Source organism: Sminthopsis crassicaudata, chromosome 2 (genome assembly GCF_048593235.1).
Source record: "Sminthopsis crassicaudata isolate SCR6 chromosome 2, ASM4859323v1, whole genome shotgun sequence".
Lineage (NCBI taxonomy): Eukaryota > Metazoa > Chordata > Mammalia > Dasyuromorphia > Dasyuridae > Sminthopsis > Sminthopsis crassicaudata.
Window position 1 is genome coordinate 652,750,021 of NC_133618.1, and position 24,066 is coordinate 652,774,086.

The 24,066-nt window shown below is 36.9% G+C and overlaps 1 protein-coding gene across 1 annotated transcript in view; it reads left to right on the forward strand.

The window, feature by feature from the left end:
- KCNMA1 (potassium calcium-activated channel subfamily M alpha 1) overlaps positions 1 to 24,066 on the forward strand; it is an 893,014-nt gene that overhangs the window by 707,439 nt on the left and 161,509 nt on the right. The window contains 1 exon segment of the mRNA XM_074296747.1: positions 17,693 to 17,761. Within this exon segment, the coding sequence (XP_074152848.1) occupies positions 17,693 to 17,761 (69 nt within the window).

A 24,066-nucleotide genomic window follows, 5' to 3' on the forward strand; every position in this document is an offset into this window, starting at 1 on the left:
TATTTTGTGAGAGAGTTCTCTGGGATGTTATTGTTTCCTTGGAGATGATTCCCAGCATGGAGTAGGCAAAAGAAGGGCAGAATTGGGAGTTAAAGGCTCTAAGTTTAATTACTGGCTTAGACAGCCCTTGGCTATCTAACTATGGTCAGTTCTAAGTCTCAGTTTCCTCATATGTAAAATTGAGACTGTGTACACCGGGGGTTCTCAAACTACGGCCTGTGGACCAGATACGGCAGCTGAGGACGTTTTATGTGACGTGTAGGCTTATGGCAAATGGACTGAGGGGCAGAGACAGAGTGTGAGCTTTTGTTTTTACTATAGTCTGGACCTCCAACAGTCTGAGGGACAATGAACTGACCCCTATTTAAAAAGTTTGAGGACCATGGTGTATACCATACAGATTTATAAGGCTATCATTTTGCAAGCCTTAAAACCATATAGAAACATTACCTATTGTTATTGTCATCATAATTACCATCTTATCTCATTTATATCATCTTTTTTGATGGTATTTAAATAGAAAACATCTCAAGACAATTCCCTATGCTGCTATAATTCCTTTTCAGTTAATGTTCTGCACACTATTGCACAAGTGGCTAAAAAGACCTCTTTTATAATTGGATAACAGTATTGGGATATAAGCTCTTCTTATACTCTTATTATTAGACATGAAATTATAATTAATGGTACAAGGCAGTAAACAGTAAGTGGTACAGGAGGAGTGATGACTTCATTCATTAATCGTCTTGATGGTGATTTGCCACAGACCCTAACCCGAGCTTTGCAGTTTAGGGACCAGCCGTTTCCATTGGCTTCAGAGGTGGCCTGTGAGTCTGTGTGGTATAACTCAAAGGCAACTGGCCTGTGGGTTATAAAAGAGTCAGCTGTTAGTCACACACCAGGATTCCATCTGTTCACGTTCGTCCTTCCCTACGGCACACCCAGCTCAGCAGCCAGGCTTTAGGGGATACCGTTCATAAAACCTGAGCATATGTGGCTAGTCACAGGAAGGTCAGAGAATGAAGATCACTACTGAAGGATCATTTTATGAATAATTAGAAAAAAAGCCTCTATATTGACTGTCACATAAAACTATACGAAGGAAATGTGCTCTAAATAATTAGGAAAAAAGCTTCTATATTAATTGTAATTCAAACAATAAGAAGGTAATGTCCTGCTCATCTTTTCCAGATAGATTTTTCTCTTTCTCAGCTAAACAATTACCATTTAATTAATTATTTTTTTCAATCAATCAACTTTTTTTAGTACTTACTCAAAGTCAATTGGTAGGGCCTTCCCCACCAAAATTATTTTGTATTTATTTCATCTGTATTTAATAAATGTTGCATATTATTTTCCCAATAGTGTATAAGTTTTTTTGAGAGTAGGACTCACTGTATTCTTGTTTTTGTATCCATGGTATTTACCTCAGGGCTTAGCTAGGTGGCACAGTGGATAGAGCATAAGACCTGCAGTCAGATAGACTCCTCTTCTTGATCTGGCCTAGACTTACTAGCTATGTGACCTTGGGGAAATCATTTAACTGTTTGCCTCAATTTCCTCAATTGGCAAATGAGCTGGAGAAGGAAATGGCAAACCAGTCTAATGTCTTTGCCAAGACAACCCAAATAGGATCCTGAGGAGTCAGATCTGACTGAATAAAACTAAACAACAAATAGCCCCTGTATTAGGCATTTAATGAATGCATGTTGATTGAAGAGGGAAAGATATCAAATATGCAGTGTACAATGTGAGGCATTGAAAGAGAAACAATGACAAGACTCAATCCCTGTCTAAGATGCACTAGATTTCATGCTGAACTTTTAGAGTGTACAGATATATACACAAGAGAGAGACAGAAAGAGACACACACACATAGAGAGAAACTGATTCAGATAAGGGGAGAGAGAGAGAGAGAGAGAGAGAGAGAGAGAGAGAGAGAGAGAGAGAGAGAGAGAGAGAGAGAGAGAGAGGAGAGAGAGGAGAGAGAGAGGAGAGAGAGAGGAGAGAGAGGAGAGAGAGGAGAGAGAAAGAGAGAGAAAGGAGGAAAGAGAGAGGAAAGAAGAAGAGAAAGAGAGAGATAAGGAAAAATGAGAGCTAGAGAGAGGAAGAAGAAACAGAGAGACAGATAAAGGGAGAAATAAAAAGGTAAAAGAAGAGCTAGAAAGAGGATAAAGAAAGAGAGAGACAAAGAGAGAGAGAGAGAGAAAGAAAAAGACAAGAAGAAGGAAGAGGAGGAGGAGGAGGAGGAGGAAGAGGAGGAGGAGGAGAGAGACAAGGTAAAAGGAGAGACAGAGAGAGGAAGAAGAAAGAAAGAGAGAGAGAGAGAGGGAGAGGGAGGGAGAAAAACAGAGACACAGTCAAAAATAGAGAGATGGAGACACACAGAGGCCTACTTCCCAGAATTGTTATGAGACTCAAATAAGATAATGTATGTAAAGTACTTGGCAAACCTTACAGTACTATATAGATGTCTACTGTTGGTTATATCTTTTTTATCTCTCCCATTGACTAGCACCATGTTTTGCAAAGACTAGGCACTTAATAAATGTTCATTGAACTTAATTGCATTTGCCAAATTAATGGTTCATAAAATAATTCCTATGAAATCCTTTGAATTTGGAAGGCTAGCATTGTAATAGAAGGCTTCCTAGATTGAGGGGGAGAGAAGGCATAAAGGACCAGATAGAAGAGAGAGGGCATTCCAGGTAGGGGCATGGTATGATCCAAGAGACACCCCAGAAGGATGGATTCTTGCCCTGGAAAGGGCATGCTCCCTGTGAAAAAGTAAATTGATTTCCTCCCTAGAGGAACAACCTCATTGCGAACAATAAGATATTTTTTAAAGCAGGCTATTATTTTTATCTTTAGTAACAAGTGTGGAGAATATGCCAGCTGTGAGGAGAGAAGTGAGGGCAGATGGGAAAGGGAAGGAGGAGAGGGGAAGGAGGAAACCCCAAGTTCAGCAGTTGGGCTGCTGCAAGAACATCATGTTCCAGGTACCAAATCTCACAGAGAGCATATTAGTCAGTCATTCATCACCTGCAAAATATAAAAGCTTAATTGTATTAGGTTTTACAGCTCAGAGGGGATTAGGACAAAAGATGTATTTAAAATATGGTGTCTGTCTCTGTCCCTCTGCAGCTGATAGGGTAGTTAAAATTCTAATTGGATGTGGAATAGCTGAAGCCTGGGTAAGTGGAAGCTTATTTCAGCCACTGATGTGCTAAAGGACAGAATTTTCTATATGAATGAAGGTGCAGTACACATATACACAACATACCAATATAGAGAGATTTTTTTGTTGTTTAATTCACTGGGCATGGAAAAGAGACTTGTGGTTTTGTCTGTTCATTGTTTCTGAATTTAATAGATAAAGAAAAATTGGAGGTTTTTCTCTGAAAACTATTGCCTGAGTTCAAAATAAACTTATTGACATCTTCATTAGGAATGTTGAGAGAATATAATGAATGCAGAGCTAGCTCTAAAGCCAGCAAGATCTGTGTTCGGGACCTATTTCTGACATATGTCATTTGTGTGACCGTGTACAAGTTGCATAGCAGGTGTCTTCCCATGAAAGTATATAACTAATAAAAGTTCTTGGAAATAATTCTGAGGGGTTATTACATTAACAGGTATTTATTAAGAGCCTAGTATGTATCAGGCCCTTCACTAAGTAGTGGGGATAGAACCACAGAGACTGAAAATATCCATTAGAAACTTACATCCTTCCCCCTAGTGGAAGAGATAAGCACATGGATGTGTGTGTAATACATAGATTCACCAATTTAGAGAATCCCCCCAAATTTTCATTTGTGTCTCTTCTCTGGCAAACACTATGAGCTTGTACTGGTCTGATCAGTTGTAGTCAGACACATAAGTACTACCACATAGGTATGCATATATATTATATAGATATAGGTATAGGTATAGGTATATATATATATATATATATATATACATATATATATATATATATACTTATATCTATATAACAAAATATATAAATATCATATATATATAAAATTATAATTCTAAAATTTTGTAGGGAAGGCACTGGCAGCTGAGATCATGAAAAAATTCTTGTAGAATGTGGTTTTTGAGCTAAGCCTTGAAATAGAAGAAGTAGAGGTGAGGAAGTTATGGCCCAGAAAAACCTCTAAGATGGGAGATGGAGCATCAAATGGGAGAAACCAAGAGAGGTCAATTTTGGTTGAATCAGAGAGTTTGTAGATGGTTGAAAAGATGGGCTGAGGCCAGGTTGTGAAGGGATTTAAAAGATAATCCTGACTAATGTTTGTGTTATGGTTTAAAGTTTATGAAGCATTTTATCATTGTTATATCATGGGATCATGGAACAACACCTCAATATGTAACATCATAATTTGATATTTAAACAATCTATGAACTTAAGATCAACTAAGAGAGACAGTGGATAAAGCCATAAACATGGACTCAGGAAGGCATATTCCTCAGTTCAAATCCAGCTTCAGATATATGTGTGATTTGTGGGGAAGCCATTTTACCCAATTTTCCTTAGTTTCCTTATTTGTAAAGTGAGCTGGAGAAAGAAAAGGAAAACTATTCCAATATCCTTGCCAAAAAAACCCAAATGGGATCAGAAAAAGTTGGAAAAGACTTAAAAAATGATTTAATAATAGCTTATCCTTCTGTATACTGTTTTCAATGGGACTAATGTAACAGATTCAGGATTTCTCAATCTGTGTACTTCTCACTTATGATTCTCTATAGATGTTCTATCCCACATACTAGAGGAATTCCTTTGTTTTTTTCAATATTTCATGTAGATGTTAGCCACATTATTGAGAACATAGCTTCATTCAAGTCTCAAAATGGTGAATCAATCTGTTGGGGTCAGTACTCATAATCATCAATCACCTGTTTCCCCTTGTTCTTGCTACTTTTTTAATCTTACAAATTCTTAATTATATCTTTTGTAATACTTTTCATATATAAGACATTGTTGGCAATAAGCTATTGCATACACACACACACATACACACACACACACACACACACACACACACACACACATATATATATATATATATATATATATCCATACATACAATGTACATGGACACACACACATTAGATCCTTCAATTGGTTTATGAGTCCCTTGGAACCTGGATTTTTCTGAAATGGGAGAATTCAATAATTGGCAATTGTATCTATTTCCATAGAAATATCTTAGTGAAGAAGGGTCTTAAGAGCTGTTCTTTGTTCTGCCAAGGCAAATAAAGACAATGGGATATAACTGTGTAACTGGGAAGTTTTAGTCTTATGAAAAATGCTGTTTTCTTTGTTTTCATCACAGATATGATCCATCTACAAATACACTGTCTTAATAAGTGTCATAGAGATATGATATATGGATCAGGAGTTGTCAATAGTTTTCTAATCACTTTTTAGAGTTGGTCTTTTCCATTCATTTAGAATCCTGCCTTTTTTGAGAAATCTTGAGTCCTGCTCATTCAGTGACTTTGAAATTGTATCACCAGCACCTATTTCTTCTATGATATGTGCATTTTGTCAAGTTGAGTCACTAGTCCAAGCTTTTTCTTTCTAATGATCATAGACAGCTTCTCTGGCAGAAGTAAATAAAAAACTTAAGGGGTCCAAATGTTGTAGCTACCTTATCCCTGAAGTCAAAAATTAATTATTATGGAAAATCTTGAAAATTCTGTATGTTTTTTTTATTTTAAGTTAATCTACTAATACTTTCATCTGGTCCAGATTTATCTTTTATTGGACTCTGTCGACTCTCTTTTTTTTTCTTGAGAAGGAGCATGATATAATGGTTAAAGGACTGGCCTGGGAAGTAGAGTACAAGTGCAAAAAATGAAAAGCTCTTTATATAAATTGAGCTAACATTCTCATGTAGAAAAATAGTAAGCTTGGTATTGGTCCTGTTACATTAGATGTAGTACTGTGTATTTAAGGTAATTGGAGGTAGGAGTCTGTCACCCAAAATAGAAATCAAGAGTAATAATAGAAATCTGGAAATCATTTGTATAAATATGGTAGCTAAAGATCTGGAGATAAAATGCTTGTCAAAATAAAAAATATATATCTATATATATCTATATGTATATAGATATATATAGATATAGATAGATAGATAGATAGATAGATAGATAGATAGATAGATAAAATATAAGCTCCTTGAAGGCAGGAATTTTTGTTTTTGGTTTTTGTATTCTCAATGCTTTATTCATTGTAGACAATAAATGCATATTGAATGAATGAAAGAAGGAACCAAGTATAAAATCTTGGGAAACATTCACATTGATAAACTGAAAAGAAAATGGAATGCTAGCAAAGGATACTCAGAAAAGAGGATGAACAAAAAAAATGCACTATAGAAGTCACACACTTATACATAATTCTTTGGAGAGGGAGTATATAAAGAACTTGATGAAGACTTTTTTTTTTGGTGTGTCTGATTCTTTGTGACCTCATTTGGGGTTTCCTTTGGCAAGGATACTATAGTAATTTTCCATTTTCTTCTCCAGCTCATTTAATAGATGAGGAACTGAGGCAAACAAAAATTAAAATGATTTTATTATCTCCATTTTATGGTTGAAACTGAGACAAACAAGATAAGTGACTTGTCCAGGGTCACACAATAAGTGTCTGAGAGTAGGTTTGAACTCAGGAAGATGAGGCTTCCTGAATTGAGGCTCTGCACTCTATCCATTGAGCCTCTAGATTCCAATTAGAAAGTATTCTTGTTCCTTTCTATGTATAGGAGTCAAGTGGGTCATATATCTGTTTCCTGTTGGGGCTATTATAAAGAACCAGACAACTCAATCACAGACTCCCTATATGGGCAGTGAGGTACCATGGTGGATGGAGTGCTAGACTTAGAGTCAGGAAATCTTAAGTTCAAATCTGACCTCAAACACTTAGTAAATGTCAAGTCACTTAACCTGTTTGCCTCAGTTTCAACCATAAAATGGAGATAATAAAAGCACCCACCTGTGAGAGTAGTTATGAGCATCAAATGAGAGAAGAATTGTAAAGCACTTATCACAGAGTCTGGCACATAGCACTATATAAGCTATTTTTATTCTTGTTAAGTGGTCGAAGGGTTGAAAGAAGAGTAGAAAGTTATTATCATCATTACTTTTTACATTTAAACACATATTTATTTTTTAGGAAAAAAGAAACTTTTTATAATAAGACAACACTCTTAGAGAAATGGCTGTATGCTATTTTTAATAGAAGTTTCCATATCAATGGTTCATCATATTAATTAAAAATGTGAGCATGTGATTTTTTTTTCTTTTGCTCCTAGACATCTTATCCTAAAGGTAACCTGATTTCTCAATTTAGTTACTTTGACATTTCCTTTGATTGTAAGACTCAATTCAACATTCTGAGTTTCCTTTGGTTAAATGAAAGCAGGCTGAAGATGTTGGTCTTGGATAGGATTTAGAGGGCATCCTCAAAGCTGTCTGCCCTCTGTGTATAAGACTGCCTGGTGCAGCCTCTGCAGCAGCCACAAATCACATCTTTGCATTTGAACACGTTGATTTTATTGTGCACTGGAAGGTGCAAAATCTACAGCAGGTTTCCTTGTCTAATTTGTGTCAGCAAGTAATCTTTCTAGTCCAAAGGGCCGATGTAATGGTGAGAACAATTTATTTCCCTCTGGGTAGGTAGAAACAGTTGGGCTCGGTTTCTTAAGAGCCTTTGTTCAGGAACATCTGTGTTGAAACTACTGTAGTTAACAGATGATGTTGGCAGTAAAAAAAAAAAAAAAAAGAAAAAAGAAAAAAGAAAAAAAAGAAAGCTTTGTATAATGTCGTTGTCAAATTTGGTAGAACTCTACTTAATAATTATCAAGAAAGTGATCTAACTTGTTATTACAACAGTTTTATTGCAGATTGCCAGTTTAAGACCTTTTTGTGACAAGTGACATTTTTCTAAAAAATCTTTCCTCTTCCCCTGTAATTATTTTGCAACCAACCACAACTCTTTGGACATACTGGGAAATGTCATTTGGAAGAAAAAAAAAAGCAGGAATTAAACGCTGCCAATCTGCCAGTATAGTCAGGAAGCCAAACTTCTGCCTAATATTACTACTCCACTTTCCATACAATGGTGCTGACATGGATAGAGGCAGAAGACTTATGAAATTCAAGAAGTGGAAGTAACTTAGAACCCAGTGAGTTCTAACCTAGACCTAATGAGGAGCCTTCCACTATAATACGTCTGTCAAATGGTCATCCAGCTTTTGCATGATAACCTTCACTGAGCGCAGAAACACCCTGCTTTTTAAGGTAGTCCATTTTACTTTTGAGTTGCTCTGAATATTAAGAAGGTTTTCCTCCTTCCAAGCCTAAATTTACCCCTTTGCAACTTTAACTTTTTGCTTCTGATTCTTCCCTTTGGAGCCAAACAAAACAAATTTAGTATATCATCTAAACAGGAGTTCTCAAACTATGGCCCACAGGCCAGATGAAGCCCATTGAGGACGTTTATGCAGCCTGCAGGGTTATGGCAAATGGGCTGAGGGGCGAAGACAGAGTGTGAGTTTTTGTTTTTATTATAGTCTGGCCCTCTAACAGTCTGAGGGACAGTGAACTGGCCCCCTATTTAAAAAGTTTGACTAAGAGATTGCTCTTCAAATATTTGAAGGCACTTGTCACCTCCTCCTAAATATTTTCTTGTCTATGGTAAATCTTCTGTCTAACCAATTTCAGGACAAGTTTTTCACTACTCTGGCCTTCTAAATACATTTCAATTTATCAATGTCTTTTCCAAATGTGGCTTCCAGCAAATAGTAAATGCTATTGATATGATCCATTTGGGGCAAAATATAGTCCAGCTATCACTTCTCTAGTCTCTGCATGCCATGCTTCTCCTAATGCAACTTGTTTTCATTAAACCTTTTAGCTTCCATTTCCTATCATTGACTTACTTTGAGATTATAATACATTAAAATTGTAGTTCACAAAATCTGTAGCTCTACATTGTTTTAAGATGAACTTCTGTCTAGCCACATTCCTCCCATATTTTATTTATAATATTGATTGCTTGAGCCCAAGTATAAAACATATTCTTATCCCTACTATAAAACTTCATTTGATCAAAGTCAGCCCAATGTCCTAGATTGTAAAAAGCATCCTGACTCTGTCATCCAGTATACTAGTTATCCTGCCTAGATTTGCCAGATGCATATTTGATAAGTATGTCATTTTATGACTTCATCCAAGTCACTGATGAAAATATTACAAAGCACAAGGCTGAGCATAGATTTCTGGGCTACTACACTGAAAATGTCTTTCCAAGTTAACATTAAACAATAAATGATTTCTCTTTAGGTCTGGTCATTTGATCACTTCCAAATCCTTGTAATTTATCTTACTGCCCAGACTACTTCTCATCACCTTTTCCATAACACTGGTATAAAGACTTTATAAAATTTCTCTCCTAGAGAAACTATTCCTAACAACTATTATGTTTCCCGGAATATAGTAGGACTTTATAAATGTTTTTCTAAAAATCAACATAAATTATATCTACTGTATTCCTTTGATGTCCTAATTTAGAAGTCCATAATGAAAAGAAATGAGGTTGTCATGGCATGGCCTATTGATGAAGTGAGCAATGCTAGTTCTTTGTAACAACCACAATTTTTTGTATGCTTAGTAAAAATTCCTTTTAAAAATACCACTTGATAATATAGAAATATGGTTGTCATGATTGCACATGTATAACCTATATCAAATTTCTTTTGTCTCAGGGACGGGGGCAGAAAAAGAGGGAAAGAATTTGGAACACAACATTTTTTAAAATTTTAGAAAACTGTATGATATGAAGAAAAAAAATAATAAAATTTTATTTTAAAAAATAACAGTAGATTATTATTGAAAAGAAAAAAAAAAAAAATAACAGTAGAGCACTAGTTTTGGATGACCTGAATTCTAATCTGGCCTCAAGTGCTTAATTGATATATGAGCCTGATTTAGGTACTTAGCCTCTGCTTTCTTTGGTTTGATCAACTATAAAATGGGGAAAATTAGAACACCCACCTCATGGGGTTTTTGTGAGAATCTAATGAAGAATATTTTAAGGGTTTAGTCCAGTACCTGGCACATAATAAATGCTATATAAATGATTACTATCTTCCTACTTCACTTCTCTTTCTACATTCTATAATTTTTCCAGTAATTAAAGTTCACTGGCCTAGAATTTGCAAATGCTATTGTTTCCCCATTTAAAAATTTAGGACAGTATTCTCTATTCCTTAATATCAGTATTTCTTTGGCTCTCCAGCACCTTCCAAATACTACTGACAGTGGCTTAGCAAACATATCTGCCAGGACTTTTGTTACCCAAGACTGTCTCTCATCTGGGCAAAGAGACTTTAACTTAAAGACACCTAGGAGGTATTTTACTTTTTCTTATTTATATTGGTAGCTTACTAATCATTTTGCCTCTCTTCTTTCTAGTTCAAAGATTAGACTTTGCATATGTAGTAAAAAAAATAGTCCAGTAGTCTGACCTTCTCTCTAAAATCTATTATCTCATCTATCATGTTAGGGAATTTATACTTTCTTTAGTCTTTTTCTTTCCCCTCAATATAGAGAAACAAGGGCAACAGAGACAATCAAAACCTTTAAAATTAGTAAAGAGAAGACAAAGAAAGATTGATATGGATTGAAAGGGCAAATAAAAGTTCTTGGGAAATTGACCTATTGAGAGAAATTCTCATTCTTTAAAAGGGGAGAAACAGTGAGGTAAAACAAAACTGGAAGAAAATGCTTGGGGATAAAACTAATGAAAAAAGTCTCCTGGGCCTTCTTTAAACTATTTTCCTTCATGATCTCATCACTTTGCATGAATTAGATGATCATCTCTACATAGACAATTCTCAAATCTACTTATCCAGTCCTAATTTCTCTCCTTCATCTAATCTTATATTGCTAATTGACTAGTGTACATCTCAAACTGGGTGGTTCGTAGACATTTTAAACTAAACTTATTATCTTTCTCCCAAACCCTTAACTCTTCCTAACTTTCCTATTACTATCAAGGGTATCACCATTTCCCTAGTCAGTCAGGAAGTCAGAAGTACCTACTATGTGCGAGGGTGTGAAACAATGAAAAGCAAACAATTCTAGTCCTCAATCAACTCAGTCTAATAGGGGAGACAACATGCAAGCAACTATGTACAAATCAAATAGATAGATAGACATATATATATATATATATATATATATATACACATACATACATACACATCTCTCTCTCTCTCTCTCTCTCTCTCTCTCTCTCTCTCTTTCTCTCTCTCTATATATATAATCACTCAAACTCTCAAATTATATATCCTTCCCAAATTCTCATGCTTTCTTATTCTACTCCCCATATCCAATTAATGATCAGGACTTGTCATTCCTACCTTCATAACATTATTTCATATATAACCCTCTTCTATTATCTGACATTACCCCATCCTTGCTGCAGACTCTTATCCCTTTACTCCTGAACTATTGAAAAAGTCTGCCAGAGTCTGCTTACCTCAGGTTTCACCATACTCCATTCAATCCTCCACTGATCTTTTAAACACATCTTCCTTATCCACAAGTCTAACTATGTCATTCTCTTATTCAAAATATTCTTGTTATTTCCTATTCTCTCTGGGATCAAATTTATAATCCTCTATTGGGCTTTTAAAGCCATTTATAACATGATTCCTTCCTACATTTCTAGTCTTCTTAAACCATACATCTATATGTGCCCTGAAATCTAGTGACACTAGGAATCCATGCTGTTTCTCGACCCCAAGGCTCCATCCCTCAGCTTCCAGGCATTTTCACTGGCTTCCTGCCTATAACCTTCTTCCTCTTATCTTCCCCTCTGGCTTCCTTCAAGTCTTAGCTAAAAACCCATCTTCTGCAAGAAGCCTTTCTTAGCACTCTTTAATCCTAATGCCTTCCCTATGAAATTATCCCCCATTTTTTTTCTGTATATATCTTGTTTGAACATAGATGTTTGCATATTATCATCTCCATTTGACTAGCAGCTCCTTGACAAAAGGGACTGATTTTTTTTTTTGCTTTTTTTCCTAGCACTCAGTACAGTGGCTAGCATACATTAGGTTTAATAAGTGCTTATTGACTAAAGGTGTAGTGTTCTAAAATATTCTCCATCTATGTCTTGCACTAAGCCAAAATATTACTTCTCTCCCATCCATTAAGTAATTGCTAAACTTTTTCCTTCTCAAAGTTTATTTCCTGTACTAAATAAGTAGAAGGGGACAGTTTCTTACAAATATACTCTGTACTAATCTACACCTTTCATTTGTTAATTTTCTGGATATAATTCATTTTTCTGTTGCTTACATGTAAACCCAATGGCCATCTTGCTTGCTTGATTTTTCTCTTAATTGTATATCATTTTTCCCCTTGTCAGTCTATATTAAAGTCATTCTTCATAAAAATCAGGGGTTATTTCTGTCATACACAGTCTAGTACTTATCACAGCACCAGGAACAGATAGTATTTAATGATTTCTAACTCACCCAGTCTGGTACCTATCTCAGCATCAGATATAGATAATAAAGATGGGGGAGGACATTCTGAAAACCACAGCTAGCTCAGTGGTCAGTGGACTGTGGGAAATTGGAAAGTTTGCCCTTTCAGGAGCCACACAAAGTGTCCCAAAAGTCTGTAAGTAATAACTTAAAACTACCCTAAGATTTTTGGTATACCTGAATAAAGCAGAAGTTTTGCTCAAAGATAATGGGATATACTAACATCATTTCTTTAGTCCTGAACTTAACTTCATTGTGTCTCTTACTCTCATCATCAGTTTCCCACTGGTGGTACTACCCTCCCACTCCATCAGCTCTTCCCACCTCTTCTAGAATCCCGAGGAGAGGATAGTGACATTTAGACAAGTGCCCTTAATTATTTCTGGCAGGATCCCCACAAAGGAAACCATGGAGCAATTCAATCTTATTTGGTTAGCCACAGGTTTTCAAGTAAATAGTGGCCTGGAACTCTGCTGAGTTCTGAGTGTTCAGAGTTTTCATTCCTAACTGAAATCCTAAGGAGTTATTCCTTCAATGGGCTTCCCTGGGGAAATAAATAATGTCTAATTTCCCAAACTCCTGTTTGAACAGCTGAGACACAAAGACTTTCTCATTGACTTGAATGTATGCGTATTGGGTTATATGAAATTGAGTCAAATATTTCAATGAGGAGGAAAAAAGAATACAATAATCTTGTGGACAGGTGCTGCTTTTTGTTTTGTGTTTCTGATCCCTAGTACTGTCTTGCATATAGTAGATGTTTAATGTGTGTGTGTGTGTGTGTGTGTGTGTGTGTTTATATGTATATCTGAAGTAGATCACATAGCTTCTCCAGGAATCACTTTTCTTATTTTCAAAATTAGGAGGTTAGACCAAATGATTATAATGTCTCTTTTAGCTCTAAATGTATGACCAGATGTGCTGTAAAAAGAGCATTGGGACAGATGATCTCTAAGGCTCTTGGTGTGTGTGTGAGCAGGCTGTCCCCTATAATTAACATAGAACTTAGAAGAAAATTAAGAGATGTCATTGGGGAAGGTATGATAGGAAGAATAGATGGGCTGGCTATGTGACAAGGGTAAGAGATAACAGGCAAAAAGTCATTATGTTCTATTGGTACTTTCATAATGTCAGGAGAAAATAAGGAAATCTACTACAAATGATGGACGTTCTGTATTGAACTCATGGTAGGACAAGGGCAAGAATCACATAGGTTTATCAAGAAGAACTCTCAATCTGTCAGTCTTTTCCAGTTCTATATCAACTGAGGTTTCCTGTATTGAGTCAAATTAAGCTGCAGGCTCCATTCCTTTCCATCAATTCCTTTAAATTTTAGCATTTCCACCAACTCCCTCCAGAATCCAAAGATTTTTGTTTTCACTGGAGGAAACATTCAGATTGATAAGTTCACAGATCTTCATGAGAATCCTATTACTTTTTTTATATTTTTCATTTAAAATCAATTTTGTTTGTGTATAGAGAGCTATCAGTAGACTTAAAAGCTCTGTGTTCAAGTCTTGCCTCTAACAAATAATGGTTATGTAAGTTAATTCACCATCACTCCCCAACCCTCCAGACAACCTCATGGATTTATTTTAAGGGAATTAATTAGAAAATGTTAACGCCATCTATACAATTCAGCATCTCTGTCAAGAGAGCCAGGTCTGAATGGACATGGTATAAACTTTCTGATGGGCAAAAATGCAGAACCATGTGGGATGAGAAATAGCAGCTCCTTGCCACCCCACTCAAGCATATAGCTTCCTCACCAATACACTTAATAAGAGTAATTTGTTAGCCCAAGGAAGGAGAGCTCTTATTCATAATTTGTTTTACTTTTTAAAAGAGCACATTTTATCCACAACAATCTTCTCATGTGGGGAATGCAAATATTGCTTTCTCTGTTCTACAGTTGAGGAAACTGAGGTTCAGAGGTGATGGGACTTATATCATTAAACTAGTAAATTTCAGAGCCAAGATGGAACCCAAGTCTTCCATCTCCATATCTAATTTCTTTTGTTAAAAATAATAGGATTTTCAAGTAGACCTGTGAACTTATTAAGCTGGATGTTTCCTCCAGCAAAAACCCATGTCTTTGGATTCTGGGGGGAATTGAAGGAAAAAGGTGAAACTTAAAGGAATTGATGGAAAGGAATGGAGCCTGCAGATTAATTTGACTCAACACAGGAAACCTCACTGGATACAAAACTTAAAAAGATAGACAATTGATAGCTCTTCTTGATACCATGTTGCCTCATGTTAAAGGCAAATATAAAATGTAGGAAAGTGGAAATGAGAAGTAGGGTTTGCCTGGAACACTTTCAATTGATTAATCAATAAACACTTAGTAAGTCTTTACTTTGTATCAAGTCCTGTGCAAAGTTCTGGGGATTTGAAGAAAGGTAAAAATGTGATTCATGTCCTAAAAAAGTTTCCATTCTAATGAGGAAGACAATGTATAAATCTGTTCATATCAGATATGTACAGAGTAGATGTAACTTCAGAGAGAAGGTACCAAACAACTTTGGTACAAGGTAGGATACAGTTAGGTAATGGCCTAGTGCACAGAGTCAGGAAGACTCATATTCCTGAGTTCAAATCTGGACTTAGACATGTACTAGCTGTATGATTTTAGGGGCAAGTCACTTTATCCTGTTTGCCTCAGTTTCCTCATCTGTAAAATGAGCTGGAGAAGGAAATGGCAGATAATTCCATTGTCCAAAAAACAACAAGAGGAATTGAACTGAGTCTTGGAGGAAGTCAGTAAAGTCAGGAAGGAGAGGTGATCAAAAATAATATTCTGAGAATGGAGGATAGAGAAAGAAAGAACATAAAGCAAAAGATAAGAGTGTTGAATTTAAGAAAGAGCCAGAAGATCGATGTTGCTTAATATTACAATACATAGAGGGGAGTGATGAATTAGAATGCCCAAGTAGGAAAGGTCAGCTCATAAGTGGTCTTAAAAGCCAAATAGAACTTTGTACATTTCATCCTGGAGGTAATAGGGAGTTATTGGATTTTAGGGAAGAGAGATATGGTCAGATCTGGCTTTCCACAGAATTATGCTTTGACTCCATGAGGAGAGTCATGTATACTCTAGTCCCTTGTTAAAGGGCATATAACCAATAGGAACTATGCTTTGAACTTTACAAATAAGGAAAGGCAAAGATTTCTTCTACCCTCTTTGTTTCCAGCAGCATCTATAGTGGCTATTCTCCACTTCTAACAAGAAATCCCATGGAGATTTGGCATTGGCTGCATCCAAACAAAATAACCATTTCCAAAGAACATTGTATAAATTGTTTCTCCTCTCTTCATTTTTATATATAATAGTATTTTATTTTTCCAAATACATGCAAAGATAGTTTTCAACATTCTCCTTTACAAAACCTTATGTTCCAGTTTTTTCTCCCTCTCTCCCTACTGCCCCCTTCTCCAAGACAGAAAGTAATCCAATATAGGTTAAATTATGTACAGTTCTTCTAAACACTTTTCCATATTCATTATGCTGCCCAAGAAAAATTAGATCTAAAGGGGAAACACATGAAAAAAAACTAACAATAACAACAACAAAAAAGTGAACATATTATGTTTTGATTCACATTCAGTCTCCATAGTTCTCTCTCTGAATGTAGATGGCATTTTCCCTCCCAAGTACATTGAAATTGCCTTGAATCACCTTATAGTTGTTAAGAGCTAAGTCCAACACAGTTGACTATCACATAATCTTATTATTGTATACAATGTTCTCTTGTTCTGCTTACTTCTCTTAGTATCAGTTCATGTAAGTCTTTCCATCTCCTCTTTTTTTATAGCCAATGAAGAAGGATTACGTTTACCTAGTTGACAATGCTTTTCAGCATAACTCCATACCTCCCTCTGGGGTCCCAAGGGACAAATCAAAGCACTCTGGAAATGCATTCCCTGAGCAAGGGGTCAGAACTCATATATCCTTCTTCATAGAGTCAGAGCACTCATGCCCAGCTCTTTGAGAATCACTCCAGTCCAAACTCTTACCACATAAATATAACTAGTTCTCTCTCTCTCTCTCTCTCTCTCTCTCTCTCTCTCTCTCTCTCTCTCTCTCTCTCTCTCTCTCTCTCTCTCTCTCTCTTCTCTCTCTCTCTCTCTCTCTCTGTATATATATATATATGTGTGTGTGTGTGTTTGGTAAGAGGAAGGGGAAATGTGGTTGATTGACATGGTCAAACCAAAATAGCCAATTAAGCTGAGACCAACTTTCCATCGTTAATCAATTCACAAATGTTATTCAGTGACTGTGGTGCATCCAATTTGGTGCTGGAGATTGAGAAGAATTCTAAAGTAGTAAGCAGCAATGATCTCAGCTTCAAAGCCTCTCTATAGATCTACATGTGAAGCAGTGGTCATTCAAAGAAGTAACAACCCAGGATTGCATAATCTAGATTAGGAGTGTTGATAGGTGAGGACATCAGTGAAGTCTACAATCATTAAAAAGAGACTTCATAAACCTTGAAGAAGCTGAGAGGACACAGGAACATATTCAAAGAGGGAAAGGCATGGAGCCAGAAAGTTGGCCAAATCCTTCTGGTCTGTTCTTCTGACCTCTCAGCTTTTGAATTCCTATGGAATTCTGAGTGGCAGAGCCATGCTGGGCACTTACATCCGACTAAGTATTATTATCATCATTCCATGTGTGCTGGGGTCGGCTCTGAGCAACAATTGGAGCCATTTACACAGAAGCTTGGAACAGGATCCAAATCACAGGTCCACCTGCTCCAAATACCTCACTCCCCCTGCAGTTAACATTTTACTACAAAATGAAGTGACTAATGAATCTGGCCCAGTGTAAATCCCCAGACAAAATCCCAGCTTGGGGTCTATGTCTAGACATCCAGCACCAAGGGCAATTTGTGCTTCCAATATCCAGTGACTTATCAGCTTGCAGGAAAGCAGGTTTGATGGAGTGATAGGGAAAGGATAATGCATATTCCCCATCCCACTGATCTCCCAGTCAGGATAACTGGGGAATGAGGATGCTCCTTGATAATGTTTGCATTAGTAAATGGAAAGATCTTAACAGTGTTGTTATATGGCTGTAATCATTCAGAAGGATTGACCTGAAAGTTTCTTTCTTCTTGCAGACTGTGCTTTGTGAAGCTAAAGCTCTTAATGATAGCCATAGAGTACAAGTCCGCCAATCGAGAGAGCCGGTAAGTTGCTTGGACTCTGGGACTGACACTGATGATGGGGAATGTGCATCTCCAGAATGTTCAGGCCATTCTTTCCTAAATGGGATTTGTTTCCTCTGAAGCCTGATGCAGCCTATTCCGATAGGTTTCAAAACACATTTATTGAACGCTAGTCCTGCCACTCCTATTCCCCAATCAATTTTCTCCTAATCTATAGATCCTAAGTAGAGGGGACAATTTAGCAAAGAGTGTGGGATCCAAGAATATGGGTTCAGATCTTTCCTTCGGTGTTTACAATTTATGTGTCAGACATGACACTTTAGCTCCTGGATGGTTGCCTTATGTAACATGAGGGGGCTTCGACTACATCCTCTAATGAGAGGATATAGTCCTCTAATATTATGATTTTTGCCATGGGTCTTCTGAATTCCCAAACAATATAAGCCACCCCCCTCCCAATTTTCCTAGGGGAGAGAAGAGCAAAAACTGAAAGTCTCTGCCTGGTTGCATCTTTCCTACCCTAAAGCTAAACAACCCTTGCAATGCTTCTCTTGTCCCAGCTCCCTTTCAATGGAAGGGATGCACACGTTTTTACCTCTAGGAAGCAGCAGATGGGCTCAGGACTGTTCTGCAGCGGGCAGGGGGCAGAGTGGTTATGGGAGAGATCTGCTCTCTTGATATCCAAATTACAAGCAGCCTATTGTGTACCATATGCGCTTCTCCCGGTACAGCCTGAATCCAGGTGGCAGAATATCAGTTTCATGTAAATTAGCCAGGAGAGCTGCACTCAAAGTCAGGCTGCTCCTTTTATTTATTTATTTTGCTCTTAATTATGTGCAAATCAGAGTGATGGGGGGAATAGGTCTGGCTGGGATAGATAACACCCAAGTCAATATATGATTCAAGGCAGGGGAAGAGCATGATACACTGGCTTGTCTCTATTATATTGAAGACATAGTAAACTAGCAATCTATATCGTGGAAATGGCATTGTGTGTTGGAGAAATAATATAGATGTTGCTCTGGTTTCCCAACCCTTCTCAACGGTTTTTGGAAGAATCAGAACACAAATGGCCAAGATGCTAGGGCTTTGGTCCAATGGGATGGTGCCCATTTTTTTCCTTGCCAGCACTCACCTACCTTTTTGTAGATATTCTGATTGCTCCTCAGCAGGAAGGAGATTCACAGTATGGCCCATTCTGAACTGCTGAGCAGGACAGGCCACGAAGTGTAAGATAATCCCTCTTTCCTACCAGAACATTTGTTGGGATTTCCTAGAATGGTGTTTCAGTTCCAAGAATTGTTTGAACTCATGATGGTGTCATCTGATTAACACGTTTTCATTCTCTGGATAAATGGCCTAGTTATGTCAAGTTACCAAATGCAGAGTCTGTTTCTCTATGCTGGAAAAAAAACTGGATTGGAAAGTGGTCAATCCACATGTTTTTTGGTTGTCTTTACCACTTGATCAGATTGCATTTCAGGGCTGATCTGATCAATTGTTATGATGTTTTTGTTTTTTGTTTTTTGTTTTTTCTCTTTAAATCCAAATCAACCAAAAAATGGCAGATTTGGGGGCCACATGTAGAATTGACCTTGGCCTTTCCTTTTTTCTTTTTTCTTTTTCCTAGGTTGGCAAAGTGAAGCATAATTATTTGCAAAAAATAAGTAGATTGATGTCACCCTGAACACAGGTTGAATCATTTCCAGATTTAATAATTGCATTTGGCCATCATTTCACAAGGAGTTCCCTGTGTTTGTATAGAAAACATTATCCTTTCTAGACTTTTTGCAAATGATATTCTTCACATTACCAAGTTTTTTACCTGTCAAGTGGGTAAATCTTTGTGTAAATTTCTGGTGTTATCTCCCTCCCACTTCTCTGCACTCTTCAGAAAAGTGAAATGTGAAATGCTGTCCATTACCCTGAGCTTTGTTTCTGTACTAATTTTTGTCTTTAGATTGCATCTGGAGTTCTGGTTAGTCAGTTCACAAATATGTATATTTAGTCACAAGGGGTGAAAACTACCTCTGATAGCTTGAGGCAGACAAATTATCTCTACTGGAAAGGCCACTTAGACCATGATGTCCTAAGAGTTTGGTCAGTGAGCACAATATTTATGAGAGAAGAATAATAAAGTATTATTATTCCCTGGAGACATGTTTTCCTGAATGGACCTTCATATTGATTCTCCAATCGGAAATGTTTTCAACGGAGGCATCTTTTTTATTTTTTCAGTGAACAAATGGCCTTATTTTTTGGAAAAGTGGAAAAATTTGTTCCATTTTTTTTCTTGCTTTCTATACACAACTACATCCTTTAATTCTTAAATGTGGCTTGGTCTCAACTGTGGAAGTACTTCCTCTCTTAAGGAAAAGGTATGCTTAGGAGAAGGGAATGTGGATCAGTGCATCTGAAAATGGAGGCATTCATCAGCACACATTAGCCATAGAGGATGTGCAAAGCTATAAACTAAAAAAAAAACTCTTGATAATGTTTTTCTTTTCCTTTTAATTATTCTTTACTCTCATGAGACATTAAGATTGAAAAGTTACTTTCCTCCACTTTTGAGCCCTCACATTTACTCCATGTTAATCCCTTTGTTTCTCCTCTTTCCTCCACCCATCCCCCCAACTTAGCATTATTTCATATTTATTTGTCCTTATTCTTGGCAAAACTGCTTGTTTTTGTATCATATTCTTCAAAGAATTTGAAACAAAGGTTGTGTTTTTTTTTTTCCTTTAAGTTTTTCTTCTGGTGTTGGTTGATTTCTTACCAAAATGTTTGATTTAAAATTTTTTCTTGTTATTTGCAGAAGCCGAAAGCGGTATGCACTCTTCGTTAACTTTCCTTCCAACCTCAATCCTCTACCTTCACTCCTAACTCCAGGACTAACCCTTTGTCAAGAATTCAGGAAGATAACACCTACCTTTCTGTGTATATATAAATATGTGTACATATATACATATATGTATATAATCACCCTCGTCTGGTGTATATATACATGTATATACATATGTATATTTATATACAAGCCCCCTGGTTATATTTCTCTAAATTGGTGGTAGCACTTGATGTTCTGGTTTTATTTGTTAGTTTCTGTGAATTATGCACTAACTTCTTTGCAGAAAACCTTAAAAGGTGGGAGGGAGCGGGAGTAGGAAGGAACACAATCCTGTTTTCAGTCTTGACACCACTGGTGTGGCTGATATTTCACTTAAAAGGATTATTTTTCTCTTCAGTATTTTTGTCTGTTTTTGTATTATGTTGATGTGTACACCAGATTTCGTGATGCCATTTTGTCTACATACCATATCCACATTCCCAGTGATCTCCTCTCTGCATCTATTTTTTCAGAGTCTGCCTTGTGTGGTATCGTTATGTTTCTTTACCTACATAACAGAGACCAAGTCCATGTTCTTGTTTTGCTGATAAAGTTTCAAGCAATTTAAAATCCCTGCAATACTCTTTTCCCAAAGTTTCTTTGGAGAATTATTTCTGTAATTGTTTCACCAAAAGAGTGCCATTTATCACAGTAAATACTTGTGTGTTTTTTTTTCTCCTTGTGTGTTTGATATATTTCTGAATGTGACATCTTGAGTCTCATCATTTGACTGTGTCCCATTTTACTCCTATTTGGTGTCGCATGAAGCATGTTCAAAAATTTTAAGTGACCTTTCCCCCTTTTCTTGGTTAATAGTCTCAAGAAGATCTTTTACAATTCTCTTCTCTGTGGTGATCTTGTTGAAAACATAACATGATGTCTTCCACCCGCTCATCTTCTCAAGCTTCATCTTCCTCATTGGTTGTGTGGTCCTTTTTTGTATTTGTGTGTGGGTCTGTGTGTTCATATGTTTGTCTTATCTTCTTCCCTGAGTCTTTGGATTCTTTGTTTTTGACTAGTTGTGTGGAAAAAGAGGTGGCTTCCTGTCAGTTTGGCATTAGTTATATGACCCAACTGCAGAGAAGTTACTGCAACAAGTCGAATTTTCCAGGATGTTCAGTGTTTGCACCTCTAGTGATGGCTTCTTATCTTGTGGTGAAGGCATGTTGCTGATGAAGGCATGCTTCCTGTCCAAAAGTAAGATGGGCTTGCTCCCAGAACAAAATACCCAATTAGGCAGAATATTTCCATTTTTATGATCCTTTCCCTAAGAACAATTAAATACACACATATACACAAACACACACACACAAGCCCACTTCAATTTTAGAAATTATGTCTATATCTACATTACCTATACTTGGATCAGACAAACTGGGAGCAACCTTTGTTATCACATTAGTGTGCCATTATTTCACTGTAGCATGGAATATCGACTTGTCTTCCACCTCAATCCTTCTTTTTTTTTTTTTTTTTTTTTTTTTTTTGAGTTGCAGGTAAAAGTATATGTGTCTAGGTTTACGATGGAAATGATAAAGCTCAGAAGAAAGTAGTAGTTAAGTGGTTACAGACCATAAGCCTCAGGGAAGCCTGTAAGTTGGCTGCCTAAGACACCAGTGTAAGCCCTGACACTTCTCTCCATCTGCTTTCTACCCAAGAATTAAAACTGATTCAAATAAAGTGCCAACTACTAGTAGATGCTCCTGGCACAATGCACTGATAGGGGTTACTATTCCTGGTAATGTTTTCTCTGGGGAGGCCATGAACCAACCTTAGATGGTTGCTGTTTACTTTTGCTTTTGCTTGCCCTAGTTCCCATTAGCTTGTGGTTGTTAATATGCATATTTCCATATATTATGATACGAAAGACTATATTATCATGAAGCTTGTTAGCATGTTATATTACCTGGGGGAATGGCACAATACATTTGCAAGGAGGATTACACTATAAGAACATTTTCCCATCATACATATTCAGGGTAGCTAGAAAGCTGTTTTTTTTGCTTCTTTTTCCCCTTTCATCTGTTTTTGCACATTCCCCCTCCCAATAATTGCCAATCCTTAAGAACTATAGATCTGGATAATTAGTACAATTTTAGGAATATGATTATGAATTTTCATGGAGTTCCTTTGCTTTTATCACCTTCATGATTTAAAAAAAAGACACAGATAAAGGCAAAACCCAGTTCCAGTCTTGTATCTATGACTAATCTGCCTTTATTTTTCACTATGTTCTACTCTTTTACTCACCAATCAATCAGTGAATTAACAAGCATTTGTAAAGTTCTTCTTCTCTTCTAGGAACTGTGAGGAGAATTACAAAGACAAATGATATGGTCATTACCCTCAGTGACATTACATTTTTGTAGATGGAGAAGGAGAAGGAAAGAGAGAGAGAAAGAGAGAGGGAAAGAGAGAGGGAGAGAAAGAGAGAGAGAGAGAGAGAGAGAGAGAGAGAGAGAGAGAGAGAGAGAGAGAGAGAGAGAGAGAGAGAGAGAGAGAGAAGAAGAAGAAGGAGGAGGAGGAGGAGGAGGAGGAGGAGGAGGAAGAAGAAGAAGAAGAAGAAGAAGAAGAAGAAGAAGAAGAAGAAGAAGAAGAAGAAGAAGAAGAAGAAGAAGAAGAAGAAGAAGAAGAAGAAGAAGAAGAAGAAGAAGAAGAAGAAAGAAAGAAGGGAGAAGAAGAGAGAGAAAGAAGGGAGAGAGGAATGGAGGGGAAAGGAGAAAGAGAGACAGAGAGAAGAGAAAGAGAGAGGGAGAGAGAAGAGAGAGACAGAGAAATTTTGGAGGAGGGCATATCTGAGTACATCAAAAAATAACTCATGTAGCAGGTCTGAGGTATCTGAGCTAACCTTTGAAGGAAACCACAGATTTCTAAGTGGCAGAGGTAAGGACAGTAAGGAGAGAGTGCATTCCAGGCAAGCTAAGAAATATCTACTATTGCCCTCATCTTGTTCAACTTGAAGTGCTCTATACTTCCAGAAGAATATTAGCTTCAAATGTTCTTGGAATGGTGATAATCAGAGTTTAAGAGGACAACTGAAATGGAAGTAATTTCAAGGGCTCATTGTGCACAGTTGTCCTAAATGATTACTATTTATTTGGGAGGCTTTTGAAGTGAGCTCCACATTTTTTGGGAGAAAGACAACAGGATTCCAGAGGGTTCTCACCATCTCATTAATTCAGCTTACTTTGCCCAATGTAGCCGCTCCTGGGACAAGGCCTGACTCATATGAACTCCAACATGATATGTTCCAAAATTACTTTTTTTTTCAAAACTAGCTCTCTATTAAAGAAAGCGATCAGAAGAGAATCTGGCCTCAGCTGAGACTATGACTTATAGTGAGGTAGGGAGCAAAAGATCAATTCAAGTACAAACCTAAGAGAAGAAATGAAGATGAAATGTGTGTCTTCCACAGCAGTGAGGGATTATAAGGCAGCATGGT